The 15,354-nt window shown below is 39.1% G+C and overlaps 1 protein-coding gene across 3 annotated transcripts in view; it reads left to right on the forward strand.

Moving 5' to 3' along the window:
- Positions 1–15,354, forward strand: part of AAMDC (adipogenesis associated Mth938 domain containing) — a 40,704-nt gene that overhangs the window by 8,970 nt on the left and 16,380 nt on the right. For all 3 annotated transcript variants that reach the window (XM_077767540.1, XM_077767539.1, XM_077767541.1), the window contains one exon: positions 7,382–7,531. In XM_077767540.1, the coding sequence (XP_077623666.1) occupies positions 7,400–7,531 (132 nt within the window). In that variant the 5' untranslated portion in view covers positions 7,382–7,399. The remainder of the gene's footprint in view (positions 1–7,381; positions 7,532–15,354) is intronic.

The raw sequence follows: 15,354 nt of genomic DNA on the forward strand, positions 1-15,354 counted from the left end.
TAAGCGTCCGACTTTGGCTTAGGTCATGATCTCGTGGTTCGCGGGTTCGAGCCCCGCGTCAGGCCCTGTGCTGACTGCCAGCTCAGAGCCTGGAGCCTGTTTCAGAGTCTGTATCTCCTTCTCTCTCTGACCCTCCCCTGCTCACACTGTCTCTCTCTCTCCTAGAAATAAAAATATTAAAAAAAAAAGAAATGTCTTCTGATATTTTTTTTCTTTAGAGAGAAAGAGAGAACAAGCTAGCAGAAGTGGGGGAGGGACGCAGAGGGAGAGATTGAGAGAGAGAGAGAGAGAGAGAGAAAGAGGTGGGGTGGGAGAGAGAGTCCTAAACAGGCTCAGCGTGGAGCCAGTCATGGGGCTTAGTCCCACGAGCCTGGGATCATGACCTGAGTTGAAAGCAAGAGTCAGGTGCTCAACTGAGCATCCAAGCTGTCCCTTACCATTGTTTCCTTAAGAGTTATTCATCAATCTTTTCTCTTAATAGCATGGGTGAGTCTAGTTTCTCTGATGTGATGAAGATTTTTACTTAAAAAAAAAAAAGTGTGTAGAACTGCGGATATTCCAATGTATTATACCTCATATTGTTGCTATGTGTCTACATATTTTAACTTTAGTATTAGACAATCGAGGGCAGGGATCACATTATGCAGTTTGGTATCTTGTACAGCAAAGACTAATATTGACTGCTATTGACTACTAAGGCTGGATTGGCTGTTAAGATATTAAGATACTATGGTGGGGGAAAGGGGGAGAGGCAAACCATGAGAGGCTCTTGAATACTGAGAAACAAACTGAGGACTGATGGATGCGGGGGGGAGGGAGGAGATGGGCATGGAGGAGGGCACTTGTGGGGATGAGCACTGGGTGTTATATGGAAACCAATTTGGGGCGCCTGGGTGGCTTAGTCAGTTAAGCGTCCGACTTTCGCTTAGGTCATGATCTCGTGGTTCGCGGGTTCGGGCCCCGCGTCGGGCTCTGTGCTGACTGCCAGCTCAGAGCCTGGAGCCTATTTCAGAGTCTGTGTCTCCCTCTCTCTCTGGCCCTCCCCTGTTCACACTGTCTCTCTCCTAGAAATAAATAAAAATATAAAAAAAAATGTAAAAATAAAAAAAAAAGAAACCAATTTGACAATAAACTATTTGTAAAAAAAAAAAAGATATTAAGATACTTTAGGGCACCTGGGTGGCTCAGTCGTTTAAAATATTAAGATACTATACTTACATGGTAATTGCAGAAGAGCCCCTGCCCTGAGCCTCCTAAGTAACCCCTGACACACTGGTACCCCATTTTCTTTCCAACAGCTCCTAGCAACTGTACATTCAGTACAGACACAGCAAACCCTATTCCAGCACTCCACTCCCATCTTGATGTAGGCAGTGCACATGCTGCCCTCATTATTTATTTTGAATATGGCTCTAGCCTATAGCACTATTTTTTAAACTATAGGTCATGACCCATTAGTTGGTTTCAAAATCAATGTGGTGGATCAAGACCAGAATTACATTAAAAATGAAAAAAAAATAGAACACTGCTAATAAAAGTAGAACAGAAAATAATATATCACCTATAGTAAGGATAAGTCTGATAAGTACATTGCAAGAAATATTTATGAAATATGTATGTTTGCAAGAAATATTTATGAAGATGTGTGTGTTATGACACAAAATGTATTTGTTGCTGTGGTTTAGACAAAGAGGTTGAAATATATTCCCTTAGCTTTACATGTGGAGGAAAATGAATGAATGAACAAATGGGATCTTTATCATTTGATTATGACCAAGGAAACAGATATTTAGTAAAATTTCTGCTTTAATATCACACTCCTAGATGACATCTAAGCATGAATCCAGTAGCTATTGTATATTTTTCATTCAGTAAAATTGTATGATATGTCAGACACATCAGTTTTCCAAGTACTGTGGCGCCTGAGTGGCTCAGTCGGTTAAGCGGCCGACTTCAGCTCAGGTCATGATCTCACGGTTCGTGGGTTTGAGCCCTGCGTCGGGCTCTCTGCTGACAGCTCAGAGCCTGGAGCCTGTTTTAGATTCTGTGTCTCCCTCTCTCTTTACCCCTCCCCCACTCATGCTCTGTTTCTCTCAGTCTCAATAAATTTAAAAAAATATTTTACAAGTACTAGGTTGCAGAAGTATTTCTTTAGTACTATTAAGATGATATTCGGATATCTGGTGAATCATTAAAATAAATTGTGTCAAAATACTTTAATATGCAAGTAAAAGACAAACAGGCTTAAACATAAAGGAAATTTATTATCTTACACAATTGAAAAGGCCAGCTCATGCTTGAGGTATGGTCTAATCAGGTTGTAAATTTGTTTCTCATTACTTCTCTCTGTGTTGTCTTCCCACTCATGGGCTGAATTATCAGACTGATTTCCTTCAGAGTACTAGCAGTTTCAAGGTACTTTTCTATATTCTATACATCCTAGCCTCAGTATCTCAGAATCTCCCCAAAAAGTCCCCAAACTTACACTGATTGGTCCCATCTCAGCTCTTGTATTCAACCATGAGCCAGTGTGACCAGTGTAGAAAGTGAAAGTAGAATGTACTGAATGCATTAGCCTAGGCCAGTGCCTCCTTCCTAAAGCTAGAGGTTTATCAAAACCACCAGGAGTCAATACATCAAGAGCCCTAATATACAAGATGCAGAATTGAAAGGAGAAGTAGAGAATTCAACAATACTACTTGGAAACTTCAATACTCCACTTTCTTTTTTTTATTTATTAACTTTTAAAAGTTTATTTTTGAGAGAGAGAGACAAACAGAACATGAGTTGGGGAGGGGAAGAGAGAGGGGGAGATACAATGTGAAACAGGCTCCAGGCCCTGAGCTGTCAGCACAGAGCCCAACATGGGGCTCGAACTCACGAACCACAAGATTATGACCTAAGTTGAAGTCAGACACTTAACCCACTGAGCCACTCAGGTGCCACTTTCAATAATGGTCACCTAGGACAACTGAAAAGAATGTCAACAAAGAAATACACTTGAAAAACACAACAAAACAACTAGACATAACAAACATCTATGGACACTGCACAACAATAGCTGAACACACATTTTTCTCAAGTACACATGGAAAATTCTCCAAGATAAACCATGTGCTAGGGCATAAAAAAACTCTCAGCAAATTTAAACATGTTGAAATTATGCCAAACATGTTCTCCAAACATGGAATTTACCCAGAATCAAAAACAAGAAAATTTGGAAAATTAATTAATATATGGATGTTAAGTGACACACACCCAAATAACCAATTTTTCAAAGAAGAAATCATAAAATTAGAAAATAATTTGAGATAAATAAAAATGAAAACAAAAAACCAAACCTTAGGGGATACACCTAAAACACTACTCAAAGAGAAATATGCTGTATGTAAATGCCTGTATTTAAAAAGATGATTTCACGGGCACCTGGGTGGCTCAGTTAAGCCTCCAACTTTAGGTCAGGTCATGATCTTGAGGTTTTGCATTTGAGCCCTGTGTCGAGCTCTGTGCTGACAGCTCAGAGCCTGGAGCCTGCTTCAGATTCTGCGTCTCTCCCTCTCTCTCTCTGCCCTTCCGCTGCTCATGCTCTCTCCTCTCAAAAAAATAAACATTAAAAAAATTTTTAAAGATTATTTCAAATCAGCAACCTAACTTTCCATCTTTATAAAACTGGAAAACAGCAAACTAAACACAAAATAAATAGAAGGAAGGCAATAATAAAGATTAGCATAGATCTTAATGAAATAGAGAATAGAAAAATAGAGAAAAGCAACAAGTCCAAAAATTGATTCTTTGAAAATGACTACAAAATTGACAGATCTTTAGCTAAACTGGCGAAGATGAAAACAGAAAAGTCAAGTAACTAAAATCTCAAATGAACAAGGAGACATAACTACAGTAATTTATTTTTTTTTAATTTTTTTAAAAGTTTTATTTATTTATTTATTTATTTATTTTTTATTTCTAGGAGGGAGANTAACTGTTGGCAAATTAGATAATCTAAGTGAAATTAATAGAACAACACAAACTATTGAACCTCAAAAAACAGTAGAAAATCTGAATGGAATTATAACTAGTAACAAGATTGAATTAGGAATTTGAAACTCACCTCACCCCCCCAAAAAAGACCAAGAAAGACACCAAGAGTTCTAAAGCATGAAGAAAAGCCCATGTGAAGACAAAGAAAGGAGAAATCCATCTGTAAGCCAGAAGAGAGGTGTCTCCAGAAATCAACCTCTTGGCACCTTGATCTTGGACTTCCAACCTCTAGACTGAGAAAATAAATTTCTGTTTTTTAAGCCACTCAGTCTGTGGTACTTTGTTATGGAAGCTCTAGCCAACAAACACAGAAGTCTTTTTCTACATTCATAACAATCCATTATACTTCTCTTATACCAATTTTCAAAAGTTACTTCATATTCTTAAATTACCTTAAAAGTTATAGTTATTTGTAGATGTGTTCTCTCTAGAGTAATATTAGTTCCTAAGAACAGGAATTACGTGTTACAAATATGTATCTTCCCCCCACAGCATCTAAAACAGTATGTTTATGCACTTTGCTATAGATTTTAAAAATAGATATTCAGTATTTGAAGCTGCAAAAGTGAATTAGTAGTTATGTTAGGCATAAGTATCACTTTGTTACTGTGCTTATTTGGAGATTAAATATGATTTAAGAACATGTATATAGGTGCCAGATTGACAAGGAGTGGACTGTGATGGTTAGTTTTATATGTCCACTTGGCTAGACTATAGTACCCAGTTATTCAATCAAATCCTGGCCTAAGTGTTGCTGTGATGGTGTTTAATAGATGCAGTTAATATCTACAGTCAGTTGACTTTTATTTTTTTTTTTTGAGATTAAATGGAATTCAACTTTTTTTTTTTCTAATAGTTTATTGTCACATTAGTTTCCACATAACACTCAGTGCTCATTCAGTTGACTTTTAAATAAAGGAAATTGTCCTCAATATTTGTAGGTCTCATCCAATCAGTTAAAAGGCCTTAAAAGCAAAACTGAGGTTTCCTTGAGGAAGAAGAAATAATACATTGTTAATGCAATGACAACTTCTTCCCAAGAGTTAGCAGCCTGCCAACCTGCCTACACATTTTGGACGGGCCAACCCCTCACAACTGCATGAGACACTTCCTTGAAATAAGTGTCGTAATATGCATAATCTACTGGTTCTGTTTCTCTGTAGAACGCTGTTACAATCTTTTTCTTTTTTAGTTATTTTATTTGTAAATACTAGAATTTCTGCTTAATTCTTTTTATTTTTTATTATTATTATTTTTTTAAATTCTTAATTNACCCTCCCCTGCTCACACTGTCTCTCTCTCTCTCTCTCTCTCCTAGAAAAAAATAAAAAACATTTAAAAAAAAAAGTCCTTATTGTGATTCTGTATTGATTGAGTTATTGTCATAATTTTGTTTAATTCTGTAGATATGGTTTCTTTAGTTATTTAAATTTATTTATAATAATTTCTTTGAAATCTTGGCTAAATCAAACACGAGAACACTCAGGTACAGTTTCATTTCATGTGTGGGTCACATTTTTTGTTTCTTTGCATGTCTTGTAATTTTTTGTGTAAAACTGAATATTTTTAAAAATTTTTTAATGTTTATTTTTGAGAGAGAGAGAGAGAGACAGTGTGAGTGGGGAAGAGATAGAGAGAGAGGGAGACACAGAATCCTAAGCAGGCTCCAGGCTCTGAGCTATCAGCACAGAGTCCAACGCGGGGCTCAGACCCACAAACCATGAGATCCTGGCCTGAACTGAAGTCAGATGCCCAACTGACTGAGCCACCCAGGAGCTCCAAAACTGAATATTTTAGATAATATAATGTACGAAGCCCGGATTCTGATGTTCCCCCTGCCCATTATTGTTCTTAGTTTGTTCTTAGTCACTTGCTGAGACTAAATCTGTAAATTCTGTCTCTCATTCAATGTGTGGCCACTGAAATCTGTTTTTAATTTTATTCATTTTATTTTTTAGTTGATTTATTTATTTTGAGAGCGAGAGGGAGAGAGAAGGTCCCAAGCAGGCTCCGTGCCCGATGCGGGGCTTGAACTCGTGGACCATGAGATCATGACCTGAGTGGAAACCAAGAGTCAGACACTTAACTGACTTAGCCACCCACACGCCTCTATTCATTTTTTTTTTAGTGTATTTCTTTTTTTTTTTTAGTAATCTCTACATGCAACATGGGGCTTGAACTCATGATCTCAAGATCAAAAATCACATGCTCTTCCAGTTGAACCAGCCAGGCATTCCTTTCATTTCTCTTCTTGTTTTTATTTTTAAGCTTGGTTTCCTAGGGGTCTCCTCTGTTTCTGCATAGCTTAGTATTCAGTCAAAGAAAGACCTCAAACCAGTAAGACTTTCACTCTACTGGTGGGTCAGTGTGTGCACTAGGGAGTACATTCAGCATTGTTTTCGTGCCTTGCCTGGCTTTTACATCATTCTAAGTCCTCTTGAGCTTTCTTGCTTCTCTATTTTGCATGTGCTGTTGGTTCCACTGGCCCAAATGTTTGCATGAGTTAGGCCTACTCAGTTTGTCTTTGATACGCATACTCAGTTGGTCCATGTCGCATAGGTGGAGAGCTCATCAAGCCCCCTATAGCTGTGTCAGCTCTGAGAAATTCCTGTTAAATTCTGCCCACTCTGTGAATCCATTGCCTGCCCCAAACCATCACAACATCAAGGAAGCAGAGCCGCCTGCCATCCATATTTGCCTGCTTGCCACCGAGATCCCCAATTTAACTTCTGGTGGTCTAAGTCCATCAAGCCTCCTCTGGCCAAAACAGCAAGACTGTTGTTGGTTTTCATGTTCTACCTCAACCACGTGGAACCGCTGTGCCAGTAGAACTGATGTGGGGACATGACAGCCATCCCAGGCAGGAACAACAAGCCATGCTACTGATCTCCAAAATTCAGTGGCTTTCATAAGTAAGCTTGTAGTATGCCTTTATTATTATTTCTAGAGTGCCAAGCTATTATTTTGAAAGATCTGTACAGCTTTATACTCACTTTTTGGGGGAAAGGATGTGTCAACCTCCTTACTCCATCATGCTGAAGTAAATCTCCTTTTAATTTTATCTCTCAAAAAATATCAAGAAATCCACCCAGACCCAGAGAAGTAATGTAGTATCTAGTTTCCATGGTTAAATGATTCAGGATCCCAAGAATAACATTTACTTTTTAGACCTCTATAGAGAAGTGACAACCACATAAATGACAAAGTTAACTCACAGGGGACCAGGGTTTACTGTATTTTGTATATAATATTATATTTTAAAATAGTATATAGAATAGCTCCTGCATTTTGGAGTTGTTTCAGTCTTCATAACTTACTTAACATATTTTTCTTTTAATTTCAGAGTTCAGTTAAGTTCCTTATGTCCTCCCCTGAAATTGCTTCCCTATCATGGGGGCAAATGAAAGTACAAGGCTCTACTAAAACCTATAAGGACTGCAAAGTGTGGCCAGGGGGAAGTCGGGCGTGGGATTGGAGAGAAACAGGAACCGAGGTAAGCTATTAGTGTATGGTTGACACTGCATGAGGCTGACCAAGTGATGACCTCCTAAGCCATAATGTCCAGGTGAAAAATAACTATTCCTCCCTCCCCTTTCCTCCTCCCTCTTCCTTTCCCTCTCCCTTGCCTTCTCCCTCCTCCTCTCACTTCCCCACCAAGAGATATAATGCAGGTTCCATTAACTCACCCTTTTGAATTATGTGGTTCAATGGACTTTTTATTGCCATAAGCTTGTGCAGTACTTTACCACTACTACTTCCAGAATATACTCACCACCCCAAAAGAAAACCTCATAACCATTAGCAGTCACTCCTCTTTCTTCCTTCCCCCTCAACTCCTACCACTACTAATCTACTTTTTTTAAGGTTTTTTTTTTTTTTTTTAAGTAATTTCTGCACTCAACCTGGGGCTTAAACTCACAACCCCAAGATGAAGAGTCACATGCTCTACCGACTAAGCCAGCCAGGAGCCCCTAATCTACTTTCTATTGCTATAGATGTGCTTATTCTAGTTTTTTCATGTGAACAGAAGCATTGAATTCTTAGATATATACCTAGGATTGGAAATGCTGGGTCATGTGACAATTCTATGTTCAATCCTTTGAGAACTGCCAAATTATTTTACAAAGATTTTAGGAATTATGAAGGTTCCAATTTTTCTAAATTTCTCCTCGCTGACACATAGTACTGTTTTGTTTTGTTTTGTTTTGTTTTGATTGTATAATCTGGGCGGATGTGAAACATTATCTCATTGTGGTTTGAACTTGAATTTTCCTTGTATTGTACTTCCTCCAGGATTCTCATTGTGCTGTACCCAGGTAGAATCTCCCACGGTAGAGTTTGGGGGAAAGAAGGGAGCCCCTACCTCTTGACCACATTCACTTAGGACTTAGTCTCAGCAAAAGTCAGCCGAGAGCAGGATGAGAAACACTTGAGTCCTGTTTCTCCCCAGAATAAGGCCTTCCAGCTGGTAGCTGAAAGGGGAACAGTTCTGTGTTCTAGGCTGCAGCCATCCAGTGGAGTCTCTACCTCACTGGCTGGGGGTGGGGAAGCAGGCAGCAATCTTCGTGAAAAACCACAGATACTCACCTTGCCTACCAAATATTTATAAAATTTCCTGAAGAGATGTTTTCTTTTTTTTTTTAAGTTTATTTATTTATTTAGAGAGCAAGCGAGTGGGGGAGGAGCAGAGAGAGAAAGGGAGACAGGATTCCAAGCAGGCTCCATGCTAACAGTAAAGAGCTCAGTGTGGGACTTGAACCCACAAACTGCGAGATCATGACCTGAGCCAACGTCAGACGCTTAACTGACTAAGCCACTCAGGCACCTCAGGAGATGTTTCTTCATTTGCTGTTTGCTCTTCGAATCATTTCCAAATGCTTTGAGTGGCTTTTTTTCCAATTTGGGGTTGGGGGGTTAGTTAAAATTTGTTTTTTGTTTTTGTATGGGGGGATTTTTTTGTTTTGTTTTTAGTTTTTGTTTCCTTTAATAATTTTCATTTTGGAGCAGGTTATGGAGGTCATGCTGTAATGCTGGAAGTTGATCCTTCAGTTTTGAAGGATAATTTTGCTTGATACGTTTTTCTTGATTAAAGGTCTTTTTCTTGGGGTGCCTGGGTGGCGTCAGTTAAGCATCCGACTTCGGCTCAGGTCATGATCTCACGTTTCATGGGTTTGAGCCCTGCATCGGGCTCTATGCTGACTTGAGCCTGCTGGGATTCTGTGTCTCCTCTCTCTCTGGCCCTCTCCCATTCATGCTTTGATTCTCTCTCTCAAAAATAAACATTAAAAAAATTTTTTTAAGTCTTTTTCTCTTAGCCCTTTGAATAGGTCATCCCGCTTCTTTGGCTTCATTGTTTACTAATGGGAAACCCACTGTTAAAGTTCTTCCTTGAACTTGACAGGTCATTTCTCTCTCTTGCTGCTTTCAAAATTCCTTGTCTTTTGTTTTTGACAGTTTCACTGTGATGTGTCTACATGTGGATCACTTTGAATTTATCTTACATGGAATATATTGAGCTTTTTGGATATGTGCATTGTTGTTTTGCCCAATTGGGGGGGATTTTCAGTCATTCTTTAAATATCCTTTCTGGGGACGCCTGGGTGGCTCAGTCGGTTGAGTGTCCAACTTTGGCTCCGGTCATGATCTCACAGTCTGTGAGTTCGAGCCCCGCATCAGGCTCTGTGCTAATGCCTCGGAACCTGGAGCCTGCTTCAGATTCTGTGTCTCCCTCTCTCTCTCTGTACCTCCCTCGCTCACACTCTGTCTCTCTCTGCGTCCCCAAAATAAATAAATAAATGCTAAAACTAAATAAATAAACATCCTTTCTGCCCATTCCGTCTCTCCTCTCCTTTGATACCCATTATGAGTATATTGGTATTTTAGATGGTAGTCCCTCAGGTGTCTGTGGCTTTTGTTCGTTTTCTTCATTCTTTTTCCCTTTTACTCATACTGAATAATCTCAATTACTGTATTTTTTACTTTTGCTGATTCCTACCTCCTGTTGAGGCTTTTTAGTGAAATTTTAACTCCAGTTATTATATTTTTCAACTCCAGCATTTCTCTTTTGTCCTTAAAAAATAAGTTCTCTTTATTGATATTCTCTATTTTTTTAAGTATTGTCCTTATACTTTCCTTATTTCTTTGAATATAGTTTCCTTAGATAATGATTGGACAGAGGTTTGTTGAGGGGCTCTGTTTGCAGTTTCAGTGTGTAGTGAACACTCAGCCAGGCAGTTTAAAATTCTGCCTATTTCTTGCTTATGCTGAGTCTCAAGGTTAGCCAGAATGGTGAGCTTAGGGCCTTCCCATGTCATTCCTGAGCATTTGCACAACTCTGGACATGTGTATCACCATTAAAATACCAAGGTTCGTATCAGAGCTTTTCTTTTTTTAATGTTTTATTTATTTTTGAGAGAGAGAGAGAGAGAGCGTGAGCAGGGGAGGGTCAGAGAGAGAGGTAGACACAGAATCTGAAGCAGGCTCCAGGCTCTGAGCTGGCTGTCAGCACAGAGCCCAATATTGGGCTCGAACCCACGAACCGTGAGATCATGACCTGAGCTGAAGTCAGACGCTCAACAGACTGAGCCACCCAGGTGCCCCATATCAGAGCTTTTCAAAGCCCTCTGTGGAGATCTCATTTCCCAGTTTTCCCTTTCGAGTTTTTTTTTGGTTAACCTTTTGTTTGCCCTGCGATCTAATGCATCGGGCAGCTGCATTGTAAAACATTTGTCTCTGGCAATTTTGGACAAACTTCTTTGGGAGGAAGAGTTTATACTGGCAAACTCCAAGTCAGATCAAAGAAAGACAGCCTATGGGTTGGGTTTTCCAGAGAACCATCAGACAGGTCAAAGAATGACAGTTCTTTAGGAGAGGAGATTTGAAGGAGTTTTATTAGATGATTCCATCTTGCGTGACTTCCAGGCTGGTAGTTTTTCCCTGTGATTGTGAGTTGTTGTTTCTTAAGGCTACCCCAGAACTAGGGAAGGAGTAGCCTGGAACAGGGCAGGTTAAAATTGCACAAAGCTCACTTTTCAACTGTGTTTTTTAAAATAAATACATCCTGAATTTTTGGAGACCTTGTTAACTTCCATAGAACAGAGTAAGTTTATTTTTACACTTTTGCCAGTAGTCTCATTGCTTTTATGAAGAAGGATTTTCAGAGGTTCTTCACATTTTCACCAATGTCACTCAGAAGTAACTACTTTGGATTCATACTTGTGTGGTGGTATGCTGGACGTAGCTTTCACTGGCTTGTGAGAACTGATTGTTAAATTTTCAGGAATTTTGTAAGCCAGTTTTTTTTTTAAGTTTATTTATTTATTTTGAGAGAGAACAGGAGGGGCAGAGAGAAAGAGAGAGAAGGAGAGAGAGAATCTCAAGCAGGTTCCACACTGTCAGCACAGAGCCCAATGTGGGGCTCGATTTCACAATTCGTGAGATCATGACCTGAGCGGAAACTAAGAATTGGACCCTTAACTGACTGAGCCACCCAGGTACCTATGCAAGCCAGTTTTTAGACATAGCCATTATTAAAAACTAAATTACATAAACTTAAATAAGTTTAAAACATAGGTAATATATACTTAAAATTCATTAATTCCTAATTATTTTACTGCATTCTATGCTCTTGAAGTTATTTACGTCTATTGTTATCTGTATGGTGAAGATACTATGCTTTATATGCTGTTGTATATCTCTTATTACCTCTGCATTCAGTGATGTCACATTGGTATCTAAAATCAAACATGGTGGCAGTGTTTACACCACAGATATTAGAAAGCACTACATATTGGGGCTTTTTTTTTTTGTCTTTTGAACTTTATGGCTTTTAACAATAAGTTTAATTCATTGCAAATTATTACCCATATTCCAATTTAAAAAACACTTAGAGGGGCACCTCGGTGTCTCAGTCGGTTAGGCACCCAACTTCAGTTTGGTCATGATCTCACAGTTTGTGGGTTCGAGCCCCGCGTCAGGCTCTGTGCTGACAGCTCAGAGCCTGGAGCCTGTTTCACATTCTGTGTCTCCCACTCTCTCTGACCCTCCCCTGCTCACGCTGTCTCTCTCTCTCTCTCAGAAATAGAAATAAATGAAACATTTAAAAAAATTTTAAAAAACACTTAGAAACATAGTGTGATCACTTTCCCTCCACCCTCATCAGTATCCTGAATTTCCTTTATACTTTTCAAATATCTATCTGTATACACAACCCATATTTTATCTTGTTCTTCATGTTGAAAGTTTTATATTAATGGTATCATCTATTATCTACTTTTTTTTCGTATTGAGGTTTTATTCTGCTTCTGTCTCTTCCATTTTTGGTAGCTGTACATTTTATTTCTATGTGCTCAGTGGTTATCTTTAAAATTATAATATGTTGAACTATATGAGATGGATAATATTTTATAAAGAGTTGAATATTAGGAATTTCATGTACTCCATCCTAATAAAATCCAAACAAGTCTAAAATTAATTTTTATCTTTACTTCAGTAAAGTATCTTTGCTTCATCACTTCCCTTCCATCTTATACATTATTGTTATCCAATAATTTAGTTCCTTTAAAAGTAGGTATTTTCTTACTATATTATTTATTGTCTTAAGTAAGACATTTTGTTTTTAATCATTACAATCAATGTTTGCTTATATTTACCCACATGTATACCATTTTCCTTACCTATCATTCCTTCTTGCAATTCAGGTCTTTGTGGATCAATTTCTCTCTCTTTCTTTTTTTTTTCTTTCTTTTCCTTCTTTTCTATAGATATTCTTGGCAAATTCCTTTAGTAAGGATCTGTTGATTTACTATCTCAGTTTTTGTTTCTCTGAAAAGGTTCTTATTTATTAATCCTAATTTTTCTTTATGTTCTAGGTTGACAGTAACTTTTTATCTATGGGAATCTTGAATGATCTAAGTCCTTCTTGACATTTGTCCTGTCAAAGGTTTTTTTAAATTATATTTTAATGTTTCTTTATTTTTGAGAGAGGGAGAGAGAGAGAGAAAGAGAGTGTGTGTGAGCAGGGAAGGGGCAGAGAGAGAGGGAGACACAGAATCTGAAACAGGCTCCCGGCTCTGAGCTGTCAGCACAGAGCCTGATGCAGGGCTCGAACCCACAAACCGGGAGATCATGACCTGAGCCGAAGTTGGACGCTTAACCAACTGAGCCACCCAGGCGCCTCATCCTGTCAAAGATTTATATCTATTTCTTCTTGGCATCCTACATGACTCTCAACCTGGGACTACTTTTAGTCCATTTCCTGTCTGAGGTCTTCCCAGATCAGGCTGTTATTATATATTTGAACCCCAAAGGGATGTGTAGGTAAGTGTGTGATTATACGTTCTCAAGGGACACATTTTCCCACACACAGAGCCCCTGCTTTTCCCTCTTCCAGTGGGTCGAAGTTTTTGGTCAACCCTTTTACTGAAGATGGGTTTAAAAAGGGCACTCAGCATATTTATGAGGTGTGTCACAGTTACGATGTCCTACCTTGCGCAAGCCTTATCTCCTAGTCTCAGAGTATGTCATACAAGACTGTAAGAATGGCAGATGCCCCAGCGTTACTTCACTTACCAGTTTACAATTCTGATTTTCAATGGTTTCTTCACTTTTGCCCTTTGGGAATTTCCCTTTCGTCTGCAAGCTCCGCTAAGCATTTCAAGGGATGTTTATTTTTATCCAGCATTTGTAGGCATTTTGTTTAAGGAAACTTTTCAAGTTTTATAGCTTGTCACATTGTAAACAATCACACCTACATAATCTGTATAGTGAATAGTCACACCTACATAATTGGGCTCCACAGAAGAAACCCCAACACATGCTCTCTGTTCATGCCTTGGTTTTGAACCACATTCACTCATTTTTTTGATCCAGACACCTAGTTGCTTATTTGCTACCAACCTTGATCTTAAAGAAAGGAATATATCTGGATTGGTTAAAGGAATGGGAGGGCATTAAGATATAGAAGGGGCAGAATGAGAGAAGGCTAAGGAATAAGAAGACGTAATACCTGTGAACCAAGTGACTCCATTGGATTATTTCATGGAATGAAGCTAGAAAGGTATAAGAGTAGGCAGTGGAATGGTTGACAGAATGTCTGCAGAGCTGGGTTTACATCTTATTTAATGGACAAGGCATAGCCACTTGAGATATTTATGTAGGAGATATATGTGTCTGACAAAGATTATCCAGATTATGGGCATAAGATATATCGGAGCTCTAATTTATGAGTGTGCCGCATTGGAGAGGGGTTTCTTTCCCCCTCAAAAATGAATTTAACACGTATACTGTACCTTTGTTATATAAGACTATATGAATTAGGGGCGCCTGGGTGGCTTAGTCGGTTAAGCGTCCGACTTTCGCTTAGGTCATGATCTCACGGTTCGTGGGTTCGAGCCACGCGTCGGGCTCTGTGCTGACTGCCAGCTCAGAGCCTGGAGCCTGTTTCAGTCTGTGACTCCCTCTCTCTCTGACCCTCCCCTGCTCACACTGTCTCTCTCTCTCTCTCTCTCCTAGAAATAAATAAAAATATATAAAAAAAAAAAAGACTGTATGAATTAATATTACTAGGAATGTCATCCTTTGTTTAAGGAAGCTTAAGGACAGGGAAATCATATAATGTGCATAGACACAGAGCAAAAAAAGTGTGAAATCAAATAGTAAACCCAGGTCACATTCTAACTTTATTTCCCATTCCTTCCTAAAAGACATCATGATTCTTCTTAAACTTCAAGATTAAAAACTACACAACTGGAAAAAACTGCAAAACTGAGGAAGTGCCATTGATGATAATGGGAAACTAGAAAAGCGCTGCCGTAAGTTTAGGTTTTAGCTTTTAAGTTTCATTTGTCAGTCGGACAAGGAAGAAGAGGTGTTCTAGAACTAGCTGTAGGGATGAGACCTGGGAAAGTAAGAGGAGATGCTGAGATGCTCTTCTCGAGCTCATCTGTAAAGAGGTAAAAGGTCAGAATCAAAGCAATGGCGTCCTCATCGATACAATGGAGACAGTAACATTACCGACCTCACAGAGTTGGCCTAAGGATTAATGTACTGTGCCGGATGTGGCGTAGGCACTCAATAAATGAAGCTGTTACTGGGGCACCTGGGTGGCTTAGTCGGTTAAGCGTCCGACTTTCGCTCAGGTCATGATCTCGCGGTTCGTGTGTTCGAGCCCCGCGTCGGGCTCTGTGCTGACTGCCAGCTCAGAGCCTGAAGCCTGTTTCAGAGTCTGTGTCTCCCTCTCTCTCTGACCCTCCCCTGCTCACGCTATCTCTCTCTCTCTCTCTCTCCTAGAAATAAATAAAAAATATTAAAAAATAA

The sequence above is a fragment of the Crocuta crocuta genome, unplaced genomic scaffold (genome assembly GCF_008692635.1).
Source record: "Crocuta crocuta isolate KB4526 unplaced genomic scaffold, BGI_CrCroc_1.0 scaffold561, whole genome shotgun sequence".
Lineage (NCBI taxonomy): Eukaryota > Metazoa > Chordata > Mammalia > Carnivora > Hyaenidae > Crocuta > Crocuta crocuta.